The 19,675-nt window shown below is 41.6% G+C and overlaps 1 protein-coding gene across 4 annotated transcripts in view; it reads left to right on the top strand.

Annotated features, from left to right (window-relative positions):
- The window catches only part of SLC2A9 (solute carrier family 2 member 9), a 220,531-nt gene that overhangs the window by 78,524 nt on the left and 122,332 nt on the right, over window positions 1-19,675 (top strand). For all 4 annotated transcript variants that reach the window (XM_090035590.1, XM_090035591.1, XM_090035592.1 and 1 more), the window contains 2 exons: window positions 7,745-7,869; window positions 10,525-10,670. In XM_090035590.1, coding sequence (XP_089891716.1) covers window positions 7,745-7,869; window positions 10,525-10,670 — 271 coding nt within the window. The remainder of the gene's footprint in view (window positions 1-7,744; window positions 7,870-10,524; window positions 10,671-19,675) is intronic.

Below are 19,675 nucleotides of genomic sequence, written 5' to 3'. Positions count from 1 at the left end.
AATCAGGAATCACCAGAGGGTAAGTATTTGGTCGGACTCAGTGATCTGCTCAGGTCCCTTCCGACCCTAGAAACTATGAAACCTCAATGCCCCGTGGCTTTGTGCTGTCCCCCACTATCCTATGCTTAGCCCAACCTCACAACCCCACAATCCCCCTCATTACCTCATAATGTTTTTTTTAAAAAACATGTTTAAATATCAAATCTAGTTTGTGGAGCATACCTTAAACTTTAGAACGTAAACTATGTATGCGTTTTCTCTTACATTTTGTTCAGACCTTTTCCCATGTATAGAAGGTAATCTTCATGTTTTAAATGGATCAAGTACTGTACTGATTAGCTATTATTCATTCATACTCTTCACAAGTATGTTTTGTTTTCAGTGTCTGTAATAGTTTGGCTTCATTTCATGCTAAACACAGTAAACAAACTGTTCAATACTGTTCTATCTGTTCAGAGTGCTCTAGGGTACTGCACAATACTAAGTATGTTAGGTATGCGAGCATTAGTGTGCTTTTTCATAAAGACAAGAAAAATCCCAAAGTGATTTTTCACTGAAATTTCCAGAAAGTGTGGGGAAGCATATTTCCTAACCAACTATATAATTGAGGTTATTACACACTATAAATTACACACTGAAATCCAAATACACAGGTGTCTGGACAAGAAAGCTAAAACACAATCTGAGATTAACAGTTTTTTCCATTTAAGGCACAAGTTACCTGATCAAGAGCTCAGTTCATAGGAATCTTCCTTTTGAACTTTAAAAAGACCTGGAAGTCAATAAGGTCTGCATCTAACACAGGTGCCTAGAGTACTACCTATATTGCTCTCCCTTTCCAATCCTAAGGAATACCCCTATCATTCATTGGTTTACAAAGATAGGTCTTTTCTGATTCAGCCCATGAATTTCCCATTCTTTCACACACACTCCAAAAGGAGCAGTGTTCCCATTCTAGCCTCAGATCTAGGTCAGTGGTTTAGAAGAAGTTAGTGCCATTTTCAGATTCAAGACACCCCTCAGACTCAAAATCATCTCCCAGAAAATGTCTGCTCTTAGCTTTCACTTGTTTTTCTGACTATGGAAAATAATAAAACATTTTTTTTGTTGTAAAGAACTCAGACTACAACAAGTTAAATAATGTTTTTGAATCTGGATTTCTATTTGAAGTCAATGGGTTTATCTTGTGAATCAGTATGTAGGTGTTTGCATACTTAACACACCTAACATTGTGCAGCACCCTGAAAAGGAATTTATGGCACCCGGGGTGTGTTTTAATAGACATGATTGAACTAGCCTACCATGCCCAAAGGATGTTTGATTTGCATAATCTGATGAAGCAATTTCACTTGAGAATCACAGTATCAAAGCGACACCCAATTCAGGGATGCTGTTAAGGGATGCTGTTAAGTGCCAAAGCCTGGGACAGAAGTGAGATTTGTTTGGCACACCCATTTAAGTGTTTCCTTAAGTGTAGCCAACTTACATTCTTCTCTACTCAGTATGCTGGCTATTGTGAATCTCATTCTGAAATGCATAATTCTTCCCATGCGTTGTATAGGGAACTCCAGTGTCCAATTTGAGCTTGAGCATTTTGCTTCTGGAACCAGGAGCATGAAGCATTCTGTGCCTACTTACAGAAACCTGGCTCTTGACACAATCTCCAAACCCAGTTAAAGCACTGAATTTCTTTCTCTGTATTTTTAAATGGAGAGGCTTATGCACCTAGGATTGTGATGCAGTATTCAGCATCCTGAGTAGGCAATGTTTAAACCAGCCAATAGAAACTGGCAAAATCCCTCCTTTCTCCTGGACTCTGGTGCCTTCTTGGAGCCCTGAATTAGGTACCTATGTGAGTCTGGGATACCAAGTCCAGAACATCTACCTAGACATAAAAATCTGAAATTTCCCTTTATGTACAGGCAGCTGGCCTACTCTTCTTTTTCAACGTGAGAGAAGATTTTTTTGGAGGGGGTGCATCTTTTATTGGAAGATATGTTGGACAAGATTTCAGGCACAAAGTGAAAACTGAAGAAGGGCACTGTCATAGGAGAGGGGTCCCTAGGGGTGGCCGTGATGCCCTGCGGGCTTTGTGGCCATGCTAGTCTTGCCCAGCAGGCACCCTTTTCCTCACCTGCCACATCTTGCTGGTAATTATAATATAGGAAGGCTGCCCTCGAGTTTGTTCCTGGACATGGTCCTGATGGATCCCGCTGAACGCTGTGGTTCTTTGGACCCCTTTTGGGTCCTGTTCAAAATGTTTGCCTCAGGGGGCACCCTTAGCCTTATTGGCTAGGTGTGTGCTCCAAAACTGCCCCTTTACCATGCCCCAAGCCTCTTAGATGGTATTTACACATTGTCTCTCTGGGGTCTTGCTATCACTCAGCCTTCTGTCATCACTGGGCTCTCTGCAGCCCTGTCTCAGTGCCCACACTGGTGCTGGGGTCTTCTTGCCCCCTTTGTCACCAAGCCCCTGGCACTGGTGTCGGCACACTGTAGGCCTCCTCCTTCCCCAGTAGCCTCAGCCCAACCCACCAGTCGATCAACAGTAACCAAAACATGAGCCCCTGGGCTATAACATAATATAAGCAGTTTAGGGAGTGCTCTGTCCTTTTAAAAGAATCACACTTCCCCCCAGCACTAAATGCCTTGTAGGCCAGGGTACTGGAGCCCTTTAATCCTACCAGAAGCAGAACAGGAAGTCAAGCATCTCTGGTTAGCTTCCTCCCAGAGAGCTCCTTCCCGCCTGGTCGCTGACAGAAAACAGACCTATATGGACCTATATGTACCCAGGGCCCTGCTCTTCCTGTCAGCTGACCGGGTGCAGGTGCCGGCTAATTCCCTCATTAGTCTGCTGCCACAGTAACCTGCACCTGTGGGGCTCCTGTCTGGCTCCTAGGGCCCGCTCCCTAGGCAGTTTCTGCCCTTAAAGGAGCAGGCACCTTGTTCTGGAAAGCTTGTTCAACATCTCTCCCAGATGTACGTGTGGTCCAATAAAAGATATCACAAAAAACTGTACCAATTGTACATGTCCAGGACCATTGCAGCTACAACAAAACTTCTTTTTCTTTAAAGACATCGGTGGTTATAGTGATGCTGCTGTTGACATTTATACTACTATGCATAATATACTAGTTAGAATGCACTTGCCCAGGATGTGGGAGACCTGAGTTACAGGGCCTGCTCAAATGGAGAGATTTCAAGCTCACATCTCGCAAAAGATTGTCCTGATTACCAGGCTGTAGGCCAGGGTTCGGCAACCCCTGGCACGCGTACGGAAGATGGCATGCAAAGCCAGTGCCACGACCAGCCCTGGCTCCGGGTAGCTGCTGCCAGCGATGGAGCCCGGGCTGCTCCCAGCAGAGCTTGCAGCGTCCCAGCTTCCTGCTGGGAGCAGCCTGAGCTCCCTGCTGGCAGCAGCTCCCCAGAGCCTGGAGGCTCCAAACAGCTGTGCCAGGCTCCGGGATCAGCTCTGCACCAGTGCATGCACCCGCACATCGGAGCAGGCGGTGGGGGAGGGGCCTGAGGCAGCACAGTCCCAGTCTCTCCCCCACTCCCAGCACAGAGGTGATAGCAGGTTCCAGAGCTCAGCGCAGCTGTTGTAGCCAGCCTGGGCTCTGGGCAGCTGCAGCAAACAGTGGATGGGCTGCAAACAGCTGCACCGGGCTCTACAGCTCCAGCATCAGCTCCGTGCTGGTGACGACTGCACGGGCACTTCAGGGCGGGCTGCGCTGCCCCTCTATCAGTAGGCCCGGGGGGCAGGGGCTTTGTGTGAGGGGCACAGGGTGGCAGGGCTGGGGGTTAGGGGCTTTGGGTAGGGGGCAAGGGGCACAAGCAGGGTATTGTGCCATGGAGCCCCTGCCCTCATTTTGTTTTTCTGCCATGCCGGCACGCCAGCACCTTCCGAGGTAGGCATTGTGGTGTTTTTTGGCACTCCAGCCAAAAAACGTTGCCTACCCCAGCTATAGGCTATTCTGGGCCTACTGCACTCAGCTGTGGGCCACTGTGAATATGGGCCACTGTGCCAAAAGGAAAACAACTCTGGAGGCCAGAAGGTGAGCAAGGAAGTAAGGGGAGCCTGGACTTCACCCCTAGCGGAGATTACATTTATGTCATGATTGTGTCAATCATGCCATAAATTACAACATGCCACATGTTCAGCCAATATATTGCACAGCATAATGACAGAGCAGCAACAAAGATGTTCTACATACTGGGCACATCTACACAAGACATTTAACTGTGCAGTAGTGTAGTTTACTGCACAGTAAGAATGCACGTCTACACATGCACATGCTTACTATGTAGTAAAACTTGCTAGTCACAAGTAATTTGCTATCTGCAAATGCAAGTAGCAAATCTGCTTTCGGTTAGTAACAGCGCAGCAGTCCTCTTGTAGACACCTGACTGGGAACAATTCTGCTCCCAGTCAGCTGTCCACCAGGGGGCAGGAGATTGCTCTGTGCCCCAGGGAGCTGGCTGCTGCTGAGGTGGACTGTGCCCCTGTGCCCTGGTAGCAGGGAACTCCAAGCCCCATGCTCTGAGATCACCATCAGGGAGCAGGGGCTTGGAGAGCCTTATCTCTTAGCACCAACTCTGTGACCACAGGGCTGGCACTGGGAGACTCTTATCCCACTGTTGTCAACTGTTACCAACCCTGGCTATATCTGCTATCAAATCAGAAGTGTATTTAGCTATCACACTATAAAATCTTATCAAAAATAAAGTTCTGTAATTTCCCCATAATATGGGTAGGTGAATGGTGGGAGATAAGACTGACAATGACCTTATATAGATATGGTTCACTCAGGTTAAGTACTGTTGTTGAAACACACCCAGTGAAGATCTAACCTGTGCTTTAACCTGGCTCTAAACACTCTAGGACTCTGTGGGTGTGTCCAGACTACAGCATGCAGTGTGTACCACACAGCCCAGTGTTTTCCATGCAGTAAGGGTGTGCTGCCCGAGCATGCATTGCACCAGGTTTTTTTTCCATGGGTTTTTTTGACCCCTAGATATCCCCAGGGAACCAGATGTCTATGCACATCTGAACACACCCTGTCAGTCACTATCCGTAGTCCAGAGCTGGTGTTAATGAGGACCTCAACTCATTGTCAGTGGTCATCACCTTTCTGTGTTACTGAACACCATTTGCAGCCACTTTCTTTGAGAGTAACTGAGAGTTGTAGTGATTGTCAGCCCTGGGAGCACTTTTATCTTTAATCCTTCAGTGAAGAGTAATTTCTGTAAAGCTATTAATTTCATATCTTTAACCACTCTCGTTTCATGTACTCAGCAAAATCTGACCTTGTGAGCTGCAGTGAAGTGAGTGAAGTAGATTCTTCAGGCAACCTCTTTTATAGTCTGTCTTTTGTATGAGTGTCCTGATTCACAACTCAGACAGAAAAAAGAGAGCGAGAACATGGATAGAAAAGAAAGAATAGGGATAAAATAGCTGCATTTTTCATCGTCTAAATACAATTGTTATAGTGCTAGGGGCACAGCAGAGACAACTTTGTTGTTCTTTGTGGGGTTTTTAAGTTGGTCTGGAAAAGTAGACAGATATATTGTGTCTTAATAGAGCAGGAAAAGAGCTCAGTTTTCCATTTTGCAGAAAATTCTGCTGTTTGGAATTTTGCTTTTGTTCTAAATTGAAAAAGAATACACTTTTCACCCTCTCAGCTAAGTGAATTCTGAAAAAAATAAGGTCAAATAAGAAATTTCATTAACAAAAGATTTTTTTCTAAGTTTGGCGTTTAAACTTATTAGATTATTTTAGGTAAACCAAAAAAACAACAAACCCTGAAAAAGAATGAGAAATTTAAATGAACAAATGAAAAGCATTTGCAGAGCACAAACCAACTGCAGGTGTTTCCTCAGCCTGATGAAGGGTGTTTATACCCGAAAGCTTGCAAAGAAGAATTTTTCCAACTATTTGGGTTGGTCTAATAAAAGAAATCAGATTTAGCCAAAGAACCTTGTTTGCCTATGTCTTTAGACCAACATGGCTACAACCTATACCCTCATAAAATGCTTCAGTTTTGGGGGGGGTTTTAAAGAAATTTAATCAAAAGTAAAGGTTTTTTTACCGCTGCTACTTTTGTATTTCATTCAATAGTGGTAAATTTAGACAAGTAGATGAAATTAGGAAACAGTTATAAAGAATACAGAAAATATCTGTTATTTTAAAGAGGTTTGTTTCAACATTGAAATGAAGATCAGCTGTTTTCTCCAGTGGTACAGGTTACTTTGATCTTTGCATGTCTGTGGATTACTATGGTTCAGGAATCGGTGTAGCTCTCAGGCCTTTGATGCATGTTATTTTAATATTTCTAGAAAGTTGGTTGTACCAGAAAAACTAGTGCTATGAGTGAGCATATATACGTAGCCCCCTGGCTGGAGCACAACACCAGGACAGGGAAGCCTGGAAGCTGGTCCCTGCAGCTGGATGGGCTGTCATGGAGCCAGCTGCTCTCTCTTCCCCGCCCTGTAGGGGGGAGAGAGAGCCAAATATGGTGGGATAGTGGAGGTCTCAGCTGTGACTGCACACTTAATTTGGCCTGGAAAGACAAAGAAGTTTCTGTTTGAAACAGCAACTGCTTTGTCATGGACCTACCATTTTTATTGGCAGATTGGCCCTTTTTTTTCTTTCAGCACAACAAACACCTTGTGGCCCATTTCTTTTTGTTGCTCTAAAACAGTAGATTAGGTGGGACAAATGTAACATCTGCCTAAAACACTGATTCCCATGTAGGGTGTCACAGCTGTTGCAGTGCTTTAAGTACAGAATGATTCACAAGGTAAACCCAGAGGTGTCAAGTAGAAATTCAAAGTGTGAGAAAAAACATTCTGACCTGCTATGGTCTTTCCAAGTTCTTTGCAACAGAAAAAAAATGTTCTGTTATTTTTCTGTACTCAAAAAGCAGGTGAAAACTAAGAGTTGACATTTTCTGAGGAAGACTTTGAGTTTTATGATGTGTGCCTTGAGACTAAAAAGGCTGAAAACCTTTAGTTTAAATCACAGAATCATAGAACCAAAAGGGACCTGTAAGATCATCAAGTCTGGTCCCTGCTGTGGCTCTGCTCAGCTGCTCTCGCCCTATCTAGTGACCACCCACCATGGGCCCCACTGTATCTCCCGGCTCCATGCTGGGGTCAGGATCGGGGTCCACTGGAGGGTCTGCTGGGGTCCTTGGCTCACAAGGGCACAATGGGCTTCCACCCATGCATCTCACTCTGGAGCTGGGCTCAGCTGCTCCAGAGCCGGGTCCAACTCAGTTACAAGGGTAAATCTGGTAACTTCACTGGAATTTTGTTTGCTTGATTGTGTATCTGGAAGCTTACCGAAGTTTTTCAAACAGTAATCTATTTGAAACTGCACATTGCTTCAACTTTCTAATATTTGAATTATAACTTGATACTTCCATAATTCAAAAGAGTTATGAATTAGATATTTCCAGTTATACAAAAGATGCTAGTCCCAGGTGTCTTGCTGTTGGACACTGTAAGTAAATTTGAGATTTGGACCTTTATTTATGGCTATGGTTGTATTTGCTCCCCAGGTAATATCTATTTGGCTGCGTTATTTTGAATTGCTTTCTGAAAACAAACCAGTATATGTATGACCCTGTATATAATAGACACTTTAAACCATTTCTGGTTTTATATGCAATGTAGTTAGCCTAATCATCATTATGTGACTAGGTAAAAAATCTTATTCCATAATATTTTTTTTTCCTTTCAGAAAATATACTTTGATGCTTAATAATATATTTGCAGTCATAGCTGCACTGTTGATGGGATTCTCTTCCCTAGCGGGATCATTTGAAATGCTTATAATGGGCCGTATTATAATGGGAATTGATGCAGGTAAGCTTTATACTTTACAGTTCATACATGTATAGTTCATGCTGTGAATAATCTGCTGTTTTATGTATTAAGGAGTGATTTGCATGAATGGTCACCCTGATTTCAGTGGGACCAATCAGCATGAATTAGGATGGCAAAATCTGATAATTATTGAAGAAAACTAAATGGAAATTTATTATGAGAGCACCTCTTTTTTTACCCTTTTGTACAGGTTGTCTGTGTTCACAAAATACTTTTCTAGGAGTATGTGGTCTATTACACCTGCTTACTATTTTGCCATCAGGAGCTGTTGAATACCATATTGATACCAATGGGATTATACTGCAGGCTTAGTAAATTGCTATTCATTTGTAACAAATGATTTCCAAGCTGTAAAATGCCTTACAGAACCATCGCTTCCATCAGAATAATTTAAAATGCCCAATAAATTCTCAGTCTTTTTGCACATCTAGAAATACCTAACAGAAGGTGACGCAAGACCCTTTTATGCAATGAAAAATATTTTTACCCTCTCAGTGGATTTCTGATTGTGGAATATTTTAGAATATGATATGTGCTTTGACTTTTAAATAACTAAACCCGTCTTTTTTCAAAGCATTGACTATTTTACATTTAAGAGCTAATTAGAGTAGTTTGAAGACCTATGTGTCATTCACATAGAAATATTTACAGACTGCAAATTTCTGAGCATGCTGGCTGGTGATTTAACACTAACCTGCCAAGCTCAGTACACTAATTTCAGTCAGAAATTTTTATTTCCTCTTTTTTTTTTTTAAATACAGTTCTTCCCCCTGCTAGCCCTCCTCCCTTTTGGTAGTACGTCTTCCTCTTGAATTCAAGCATACTGTTAAAAATTTTCCAGAATTGTAAGCAGGTATTGATAAGAACATACATCTGTGAGCTGATACAACAGTGGTATTCTACAGTGTACAAATGGTGCATTTAATGGCATCTAGCTGCCATATTAATGCTGTTTTGCTAATCAAGTTGGCAGTGCATTTATTTTTTATCTGGGTCCATGTTGTTGTGAAATAGTGTCTGTTATATTTTCCTCCTTCCCTCTCTTGCCATTCTGGTGATGGGTATTTTCTGTTGGTAAACAGTACAGCTTCTAATGGCTGGATTTCAGTACCAGAAGCTCTAATAATTTTCACTGCAGCGATATCATTAGCAGCAGAATAGCAATAAAAAAGCAAGAATGGTCATAGCAAAGGGTTCTGGGCAGTTCCACAGGGAAATCTAGGACTTAAGGTTTGCTTTCATTGTTTCTAAACTGCTTGCATGACTCCTCTCAGACTGTATTTATTGCAAAAGCAAGTGTGTGAAGGAGTGTAAAATCAGTGCTGTAACAGCATCCTCTTCCTTACTGTCCTTTGGTAAGGAGCAGAAGATTACCTGACACCTGAAGGCAAGGCAGGGTGGACCTTAAAGGCAAATATGTTCAGAGAGGCATACACTTTCATACAAAGTAATTTGTTACCAATGAATGTTATGCTTCTCCAAACGAGTTTTTCTAAGATACCATGCTGCCCTGCCTTCTACCTGACGGTAGACTAACATGGCTAACTACCTCTGACACCTAGGCTACTTGTGGAAATGGGGGGGAAAAACCCTACATTACTTTAATTTAAATTTGGCGTGCTCCTGTGCTGAGCTCGGCACATGCGCAGAAGAGGTATCATGTCAGCTGCACCCAGCTTTCCCAACATCTGTATAGATTAGACGCTTTAGTGGAACTTTTTTGGCACTTTTATCTAATAGCTGACTGAAGTACCTGATCTATACAGATGCTGCAGAGCCTGGTTGAAACAACATGTTGCTGCTTCCAATAAAGCGCTGTTTTTTGGGTTTTTAGCCCCCACAAACCCCCACACATCAGTCAGAGAATGTAATCGGGGAAAAAACTCAGTCAGATGGCATCCCAGCATTGGATTCCTATGCCTGTAGCCTTCCTGGAAGAAGGCTCTATGATTTTTGTTTCCAAATTCAGTCCTCAGCCTATACAAGTGCCCCATCAACGGATGACTTTCTCTCCTTGTATTAATTTCCTCTGAGGGGCAGCCAATTGGGCTGTTTCCCCAACCTGTATTTTTGGGATAGTTAAAATTTTTAAAAAAGAAAAAGGCAGAGATTTAAGCTTTCGGAGGCTAAGGAGCCCTTGCTACTTCTCCCCATCCTACTGCATTGGAGTGCTTACATTTCTGCATCCTGTCAGATGAACCCTAACTACCAGGTCCTTCGGGTCTTACACATGTGAAGAAATTGCCCCTTTTAGTGGCTTAATTGCCCTTTTAATTATTTAATTGCATAATAGTGTACACGTTCAGGGGCATGTTATGATTACATTTCGTAACAGTGTATATGTTTAGCAGTGTATTTCAATGTAAATGACTTTTTACATAGCAAACTAAAACACTGATAAATAACCACAGAATGAGTAAAACTGCCTCCATGGATTGGATTCTCCTCTGTTTTGGCTTTGAGTCTTATACCTCTTTTATCACCTTTGTTTCAAGAACATTTTGCAAGTTTGTTTGTTTTTTTCTTTTCCCTGAATACATTCTGGTTCACTTATTGATTTTTTGTTTTTTTTGTTTTTTGTTTTTTTTAATTGTAAGTCAGTTATAATTTTACTGTCTCTTTCCTCCTTCACAGGTGTTTCTCTCAGTGCTCTTCCCATGTATTTGAGTGAAATCTCACCAAAGGAAATACGTGGTTCTTTGGGGCAGGTCACAGCAATCTTCATTTGTATTGGCGTTTTTACTGGTCAAGTTTTGGGACTCCCAGAAATATTTGGAAAAGTAAGTATTATTTTATTCTTTCCCTTATGAAGACAGGAAACAGAGCTACTCTGGGGTGTATGAAACCAGTTTGGAAAACTGTGTTTTCCACATCTTTTGGCTGTGTCTTTTCTTAATTAACATGAGAGAAGGACATGTGGCTATCGTGGGATCTGTTTATTACTGTCACACTTGTGGTCAGCAAAGTCAGTTTGCAAAAAACAATCTTCTTTTGATTGAAGAGAGTTGTGAATGCACATTCTGAAGTGATGCAGGGGTGCAGAAGTGGTTTTTGTAGGTAACTGGCTAACAGAGTTCCTGTTGCAGTGATTTATTTCAGTGTCTGAGGATTATTTTATATTACCAGTGTTATTGTAGGTCACCCGGACCTCAGTGTAACCGTGTTTTTATTATCTGAGTGTACATAATAAATAATATCTTCTGAACAGCTAACGCACAGGAAAGAGCATCCAGGAAATGCCTATACAATTCCACAAATATCTCAGTCTTGACTTGGACAGATCTGAATTTAAAGTAGCTACTAATTAATTAGAATGAACAGAGGAGACACTGAAGCAATAAAAGAATAGAATTACCCAGTCTTACGACATTAGCTAATAAAGCTGCCCAATGCATGGTAATTTTTCCTTCCTCCTTTTTCGTGATGGAAAAAATGGCTGAGCTTTTCCCTTGAATTATTTATGTAATTTTCTTCTACTTAAGAAATAACAAATCAGCACAGAGCTTTTGTCTTGTCAGTTTTTATGTGATTTCTAAAAACAATATAAGGCTTGTAAGTTCTGTAACTGTAAGATACCTGTAAGTGATGTTGACACTAGATATCCTTGTACTGGATGATTTTAATGTTGCCTTTAATATAACTACACTTGCTGTAGACTACAAGGTGAAAAGGCATGTTTAATCCTGTAAATTGATGACATGAGACTATCCTCCCTGATGTATGAGGTTATCCTGGTTATTGTGGCTGACATTAGCCTAGTGGCCACTGGATGTCACCATTACTCTGAACAATGAAGCTGACACTCATCTTGTTTGGCACTTGGCAAAGCTTTTCAGCCAGAGATTAATTTTCAAAGTGACAAAGTGCTGTTTAGGAAGTACATGTAGCAATCCTGTTCCAGGAAAACCTGAGCTGAGAGCCTTCATTAGCAGACAACCCCACAGTGCTAAGCAGATAAGAAGACCATGAGCTTCCCTGCTTGCCAAAATTTCATCTGTCATCTATAAATGCCTATCTCACTTGTATACAGGGTGCATGCATTGCTTGCCTTTGTGGTAACACCTTTGAACAGCACTCTTACTGCTCTCTCCCCAGTTTTGTCTTAAGTTATCATTTAAACTCCCCCTAAAGCTTATGTATGATTCAGCTTGCCTTTCCATTAAAGAACAGCTTTATGAGGTAATACATTATGGATGGGCTCTCAGAACTAATTTCACACTTCTTGATCATGTTGTAGCGGGTCCAGTGCTGGGATGGCCAAGTCACCCCTGGTAGCTGCCTGGGTCCCACCCTTTCTGGCCTCTCAGTGTCCCACCCTGTTGTCTTGTCTGCCATGCCTTGATGTTATGTGTGGACAGGGAGGTTGCCCCTAGAGGGCAAGGCGGGGTTACTTCAGGTCTTAGGCCCTTGTCTGGGCTGAAGCCCATTGCCTTGGCCCACTTTACTTTAGCTGGGTCCCTCTGCCTGAGGCCCACTGTACCAGAACCCTAGGTTCTCAGGCCCAACTTCAGCCATACCCACTGCAGGCACCAGGCCCTCTCAGCCTCTGGTTTCACCCTTTGTGGACTCCGGGCTTGTGCCCCCAGTCTTTGCTGTCTGACACCAGAATCCTTCTACCAACAGCAGCACTCCCCCCTTTCAAAGAGTCTAGGACCTGTAGTGCTCTTGGCACTCTTCTTGGTGGTCTGCTTTGCCCCTACTGCTATAATCCGGTCCTCTGGTATTTATACAAATGGCAAAATATGAGCTTCTGCTTTCACAAAGTCTCCCCCAGTCCTGGATCAGAACTATACCATGGCAGCACTACAACACAGGGTCAGAATTGTATATGTTCCACTGTCCGGTGGCAGAGGGGCTTCCTCTTGCCTTCCCTACAGCCTGGAGTCCTTCCTTTTTGGCTGCTCAGGCCCTCTCCTTCCTGAAGCTCTGCTCCCTGCAGCATTCAGACTGCCTTGCCTCAGGCCATGGGCTTATATGCCCCTCCTGGGTCACCTGAACCACTACTTCTCCCCCAGGCCTGTCAGTCACAGGCTGCACTATGCTGCTAACATCTGGGCTAGGTGGTCATTTTATTAAAGGGCCCTCTACCCCTACCAGTTCCTCCAGAGGCTGGAGCTAGTTAGCTACTCCCTGACTCCCTCTTATCCCCGATAATGATGTAGGGGCCCTATTACACACATGGCCTGGCAAGTGTCTCTTGGCCTGCTCTGAAAGCCAGTTTGTTGTATACAAGGATATTAGTTCTTCAGTGGTTGATTCAGCTGATAGATTATATTTGCTTCTCTGATAGATACTCATCTGCTCTTTTTTTGGTCACTTTTTTGGGGGTCAATTTTATTGTCTCTCTTTTTTTTTTTTTTTAAGGTACCAGGATTTTCTGGTATCTAATTTTGGTGCACTGCAGCAAACCTTTTCACATGCACTGTGTGCTTTTTGCAGTGCCTCAAAAGCTTTTGAGGTGCCACAAAGTGCATGTTCCCACTCATGGCCCTTGTTTGCAATAGTGCAGTGTGACTGAGACCACCACTGCCAAGTGCACTGAGCTTAGTGTGCCGACATGCCATAAGAAAGCATGCCTTGTTTAGTTTAGAAAAATGAAAACTGAGCTGGAACAAAATGAAGATTTGGAGCTACTCCCAGTAGGCGTAAGGGAGCAAAAAGCTTTACTAAGCTTACTTTTTTAAGATGACATTTCAGGGTTATGAATGGGTTAACGTGATATTGCTGCCTGCAGTAGCAGGGCATTGGAGTCAATGAGGTGGATTGTCCCTTCCTATCCTGTGTTCCCAACTTCATGGGAGTCATTTCCATAGACGTTTTGGCTTTTGAATAGGACTTTATAAACCTTGACTGACCTCTGTAGCTGACCGTAGCAGTTTCCATCTAAGCGTGGATATGATGATGGAAATAAAAATAATGTAGCTGTAATGTCTATTAAATGGGGCAGTTCTGGAACTGTATTTTGCCCTTTGTGCTTCAAACATTAAGCAACTCCAAACGTGATTTAGGTGCTCTGGTTTTAAGAAGACTGGGCTGAATGTTTTTTCATTTTTACACGTTCTTAAATCTGGTGGTTTCAGGGTGTTTTTGTATACAAAGGATTGTTTCAAAATGCAAAATATCCTAATTCAGCTATTTGAGCCACTCTGCCTACATGCTAATTGAATAGCCAGAAGCTGAGTTCTATTCAGAGGAGCCTTAAATACTTTGATGTGCTTTAAGATTTATCAGAACTCAACTGTTATGATTTGAAAGGATCCACTCAACTGGAAAGAAGTTCATGACTAATGTAGCTATTATAGGCTCTCTGAATTCTCTGAGTTGAGTGAAGTTCTGGTTCCACTGAAGTCCAGGGAAATTTTATTATCGACTTCGGTGGGATCAGGAGTTGATCCATGTTCTCAAATCAGGTAGATAAAAGTGTAGTGGAGTATCTCGTATGTGAAATATTTGAACCAATTTAATCATTTGATAGTCATTTCAGTAATAGAGACTGTTACCATTTCCTCCCCTTTTGTTTCTTTACTGTTTGTTCCTTTCTCTCAGGAGAATCAGTAAATGTTTGAGCACTTAAAAAAGGAAAGAATATCTGTGATCTACCTTCCATCACCTGATCAAAGTGTTGGTTAAAGTTTCGCTATTGTTGTCTGTGAAGAAATTCAAGTTGAATAGGCAGCAAATAGATAAGAGAGAACATAAAGGAAAATAAAAATATGGAGACTTAAAATTGGAGAAACTGGGAGGAATAAGAAAATGCTGAAAAAAATGAAGAATGAGCCAAGTGCATCTTAATTTTAGTGAATAGACTACAAAAGAAAAATACTAAGAAGACAAAATATCACCCTAATTAAAGCCAGGTAGTTAAATTAAGAAAAACAAAATGAAAAATTTAAAGCAAACATATTTTGTGCAAAATAGAAAGACACACTAACAGGAAGGAAAAATAAAAGGTTGTTCCTTGCATAAGAAAAAAAATTTAAAGGATATTGAAATACTGAATAAAGAATGTAGTGCTTTATATATTATATAAGAGAGAACTGCTTCAGTGATTTGAATCTGTATAGAGGATGTATATGAGATTACATGGTTGCATTTGAATGTGAACTGTTGTGTATGTGGTAGAACTTGTGTAAAGATTCTGTACAAAAATGATCCTGGAAAAATATTAAGGTTGCAATGTTAAACACTCAAAAATAGTTTTAGAATTGAGGTGTCTGAGCAATTTTAATTCTTTCAGGGTGTACATGTGCATTATATGGCATACTCTTTAGTTTTATGATTGTACCCATTATATTTCCAAAGGACAAGGTCTAGTTCAGTGTGCTGGATGGGCAATGCTTACTTCATACGAATACAGTCAATTTTTTGTTACATCCTCATTGTTCATAGGAACAAGGAGTATGCAAAGGCTTTCTACATTATTCATAGGAACACAGGAGTATCTCAAGTCTAAAAAGGTTGAGAACCATTGGTCTAGGGCAGGGGCGGGCAAAATGTGGCCCGCGGGCCGGATGTGGCCTGCCAGGCCATTATATCCAGCCCGCGGGGCCCCTAAAAAATTTGGAAAATTAATATTTATCTGCCTCTGGCTGCCTGTCATGCTGCCCTCGATGGCTTGCCAAAACTCAGTGAGCGGCCCTCCGCCTGAAATAATTGCCCACCCCTGGTGCTAAGGGAAAGAATCCTTTTCTGGTTTCGCATAGAGCACATGCCATGATATAGGGCACATGATATATTCCATGTTTAAGGACCAGTATCCGACCTTAACAGATACAGTTGGACAGGTGCTTTCATCTTGCTATCAGGGTATAAACAAATATTGCCAAGTGAAGTGTATCAGCTGATCCGTTTCATTGCGTGAAACACAAATTGCCTGTTGCCCACGTTGGGCAAGGGTTTAATCCTGTGGGACAACAGGTGACTTATTTCCCATTTACAGAGACATGCCTATGAGATTCCCCTGCTAGGGGCCGGATCCTGTGCATCGAAGGGAAAGCTGGGCAGATACTTTAGGGTTTGAGGGGCCTGATCATGTGCAGGAATTCCTGGGGCACCTAGGATCAGGTCACAAAACCCCTGGGAGTGCTTGCCCAGGGTGGCTGGAGGGTGCAGGCAGCTTTGAGCTGCCCATGTTCTCATACCATAAAGCAAACAGATCTCTGGTGCAGGAAAGTGGCAGAAACTATTACCATCTTTGTTGCAGCCACAAATTGCTTGATTTTTATGGCAGCACAAATGTAATGTCTGTTTCCACCCTCAAACAGTTGTTTGGGTATTTTTGGTTTTTTTACCATGGTCAATTTGAATAATTTGTCCAGTCTGTAGCAATGCATATAAACCATTCCGGCAATTCATGGGCTAGCACAGAAAATGTGCACAGAAGGTGAGTGAAAGCTAAACAAGAGATTGAAAGGGACATCGTGGGTTATGAATTCCAGTTTTCTCCTGTTGCAGGAAACCATATTGTATACCTCTACTCATAAACCTCTAATCATAAATTGATTGATTTTTCCAGGGTCATTTTTAAAATTCAGTGACTTGGGCCCCAAGTCTTCTCCTTGGAAGGCTTATCCAAGAACATTCTAATTTCCAGTCCAAATTAATTCATAGCCAGCTTACATCCATTTGTTCTGATGTCAGTATTGTCCTTTAGCTTAAATAGTTCTTTCTTCTTGCTAGTAATTACTCCACTGACATACTTACACACAAATCCTATCATTTCTCAGCCTTCGTATTGTTATACTAGATAAGCCATGCTCTTTGTCTCAACCCGTAAGAAAGGCCATCCATTCCCTTGATCTTCCTAGCAGCTTTCTCTGCTCCAGTTTCAGTTGCATTTTATTCCGTTTTTAACAGGGGCGGCCAGAATCATACACACTGCTCCATTGTCTGTACAGTAGCATAAATACTTTCCTAGCTATAGTTGAAATATTTTGTCTGATACTTAGATTCACATTTACCTGTTAACATCCATATCACAGTGGTGGGTCATAGGCATCCCAGTATTGACCGACATCCTTCTCTTTCACAGTTGTTTCCTACTGATGACCCCCAGGTTTTAGGACAAATTCTTGTTATTAGCTCCTGGTGTCTGACCTTGCTTCTTGCATTATTAAATTTCAGCCTACTCTATTACATGAATCCTCAACATCATCCAGTTTCTACTATATGATTTCCTCATCCTCCTTTGCACTGACCCTAACTTTGTATTAACAGCAACTTTAAATTCATTTTTAGTCTTTCTGCCAAAGTCATTAATAAAAATAATCAATGGTGGATCTTAAGTCTAGTCATAGTCACTCCATTACTCCCAGTTTCCCAGTAAAATAGTTTCTCTTCAGCTAATTCCTTACCAAGCTAAAATTCTTGTATTAATTCCCATCTTCCCCAGACTGAACTAAGCATTATAACACAGAAATCATACACCTTATTGAAGTTTGTTTAGATTAGATCTAGTGCATTTCCTTAGTCTAGAACAGAGCAGTCCAACTTCTAAGTGGTCCAGGGCTGCACCTGTGGGGGCTACCTGTTCCAGGGTCCACACTACTATGAGCCATAGGCTTTCAGGCTGTAACATACCCCTCTTCGCACCCCCCCCACCGACAACATGCATGCAGGTGGCAGCCCCCCATCTTACCTCAGCTCTATTGTTGTACCATGCTGCAGTGCTCTTTTCTGTCTCCTGCAATGAGAGCAAGAAGCAAAAGCTTAAGGAGGGAGGGGGAGCCTGGATGTCCTGGTTGCAGCAGCAGCCAGAGCAATAGGAGTGCTGATGGCTGGGTAGAAGCTTGGGAACCACATATTAACCCCTCGTGGGCTGCTTGTGGCCCGTGGGGTCACAAGTCCTGATCCCAAAAAAATCATTTTTCCTATCAAAGAAATCTATCCTGTTTAGCATGATTGGTACTACTCAAGGTAAAAGTTACATTTTATCCCATTTTCCATTTATTTTCATCTCTAAGATTTTATATCAATGGTATATAGGGCTTTGGAGCCAAAGGAAGATGACTCTAATAACCAAGATCACTTCACCATGTAGATACTACATTTTCTCTCTTCTAATTGTATAGTAACAACCCATCTAGATTCTATATTAAAAATCTTTGTAACTAGACCTGCAATTTCTTGCATTTTTTATTTCAGAAATTCTCAGATTCCTCTGAATTGTATGCATTGAAGCTCTTTTGAAGTTAGTTTTCACCTCCATTCTGGCAGTTTCTGTTCCTGTCCTCTCATTCCCATTAGCCATCCTGTCTTTGTTCCCATGTTCAGCATTGAATATTTTGCCTCAGCTTTCAGTAAGGATAACATTTATTTTGGGCCATTCCTAGAATATCTTTCAACTCTATCCTCACTTCAGAGCCGCTCCATTTCTTTCCACATTTTCCTTTCATCTATATAACTGGAGAACCTTTTGATATTTATTCTAATGCTCTATGCAAGATCTAACTCAGTTTGACTAAGTTTGGCAAGTCTCCCTTTATCTCTACACTTACGACCTTTGAGGCATAGCCCTCAGTTCCTTTTTCGTTCTTTGCAGGTTCTCTGCTTATTCATATGGCAAGATTGTTATTTATTTAGTTCATTATATGTGTTGAGGTGGTTATTCATTTAGCTGTTTCTGAAGCCCTTCCCTACAAGATTTTTTGTGGGGGGTTGTCATTGTTATTGTTGTTTGTTTTATTTGTGTGCTAGTTTACTTATTTATTTTGTTCTCCTGGCCTGGGGATGCAGTCCCAAAGTAGTTTGAACTTTAGCATTAAAATAGATATATATAAATGAAAATAGGCCACTTCAACAAGCGAATTCTGGCTCCTCATTCTAGTTTGGTTTCCTTAATTTTTCAGTGTTTACCATTTTGAAATAAAAATTTTTAGCTACCGCTTTATTTTCGTGTATCCTTCAGTTCCTTTTACACTAAATCAACTTGTGCTGAGTCATTTCAAAATTATTTTGTATAGCCAGATGTTCAATAATGTCCTTACTGCTTACCAAAAGAAAGTCTAAAATGGCATCATCTTTGATTGTTCAGTGGGGGGGTTTTGATGGAGAAATCTGTTTGCTATCCCATGCACAAATAACTTGGCTCTATCATAATTAGTAGCAGTAATTTTCCAGGCCAGCATCTGAGAATTTCAAGTTCAGAGTTAAATCTTCACTGCAGAACACAAGTATGTTCAGAATACGTCCTGCTTTTGAGAGACAGTGACAGGGCCTACCCATACAACATTTTTACAGTGATATTGTGCTGGGGAGAGGGCTTGCAGCTGTAGTTGGATGTAGTTGCCATACTTCAGAGAATTTAGTTGAGGCACTTGTGGAATTCTGCATTGTCCTGGCCACAGGCTTGCTCCATTTCTGCTAATTTCGTCTGTTAAATAGGATGAAAAATTGATATATTCGTCATATATTTTAATCATCGGAAAAACACTCCTAGGCTATGAGCAAGCATAACTGCTAACTATTATAAAAAAGTGCTGCATACTGTTATGTGTGCACTCATCTGGATGTGCTCAAAGACCTGTTAAACCATAACTAGTAAGTCTGCATGATCATGTAGTGATAAAAATAAACTGAGTCACAAAAACTTTAATCCTGAAGGAAGTGGATTAAGGATAATTTTGTTACGTTTGTATCCCTACAGAAGCAGGTGATGTAATACATTTTAACAGTTTATACTGGTACTATTTAATATCAATACATTTTTATATCTGTCTATACTCATAGGTATTCTTCCTTCTTATAAATGCAGATGTCCCCATTGTACTAAAATTAGATTTTCAGC

The sequence above is a fragment of the Crocodylus siamensis genome, chromosome 2, assembly GCF_052110815.1.
Source record: "Crocodylus siamensis isolate JL-2025a chromosome 2, ASM5211081v1, whole genome shotgun sequence".
NCBI classification, from domain to species: domain Eukaryota; kingdom Metazoa; phylum Chordata; order Crocodylia; family Crocodylidae; genus Crocodylus; species Crocodylus siamensis.
This window is presented reverse-complemented; position numbering and strand designations above follow the sequence as displayed.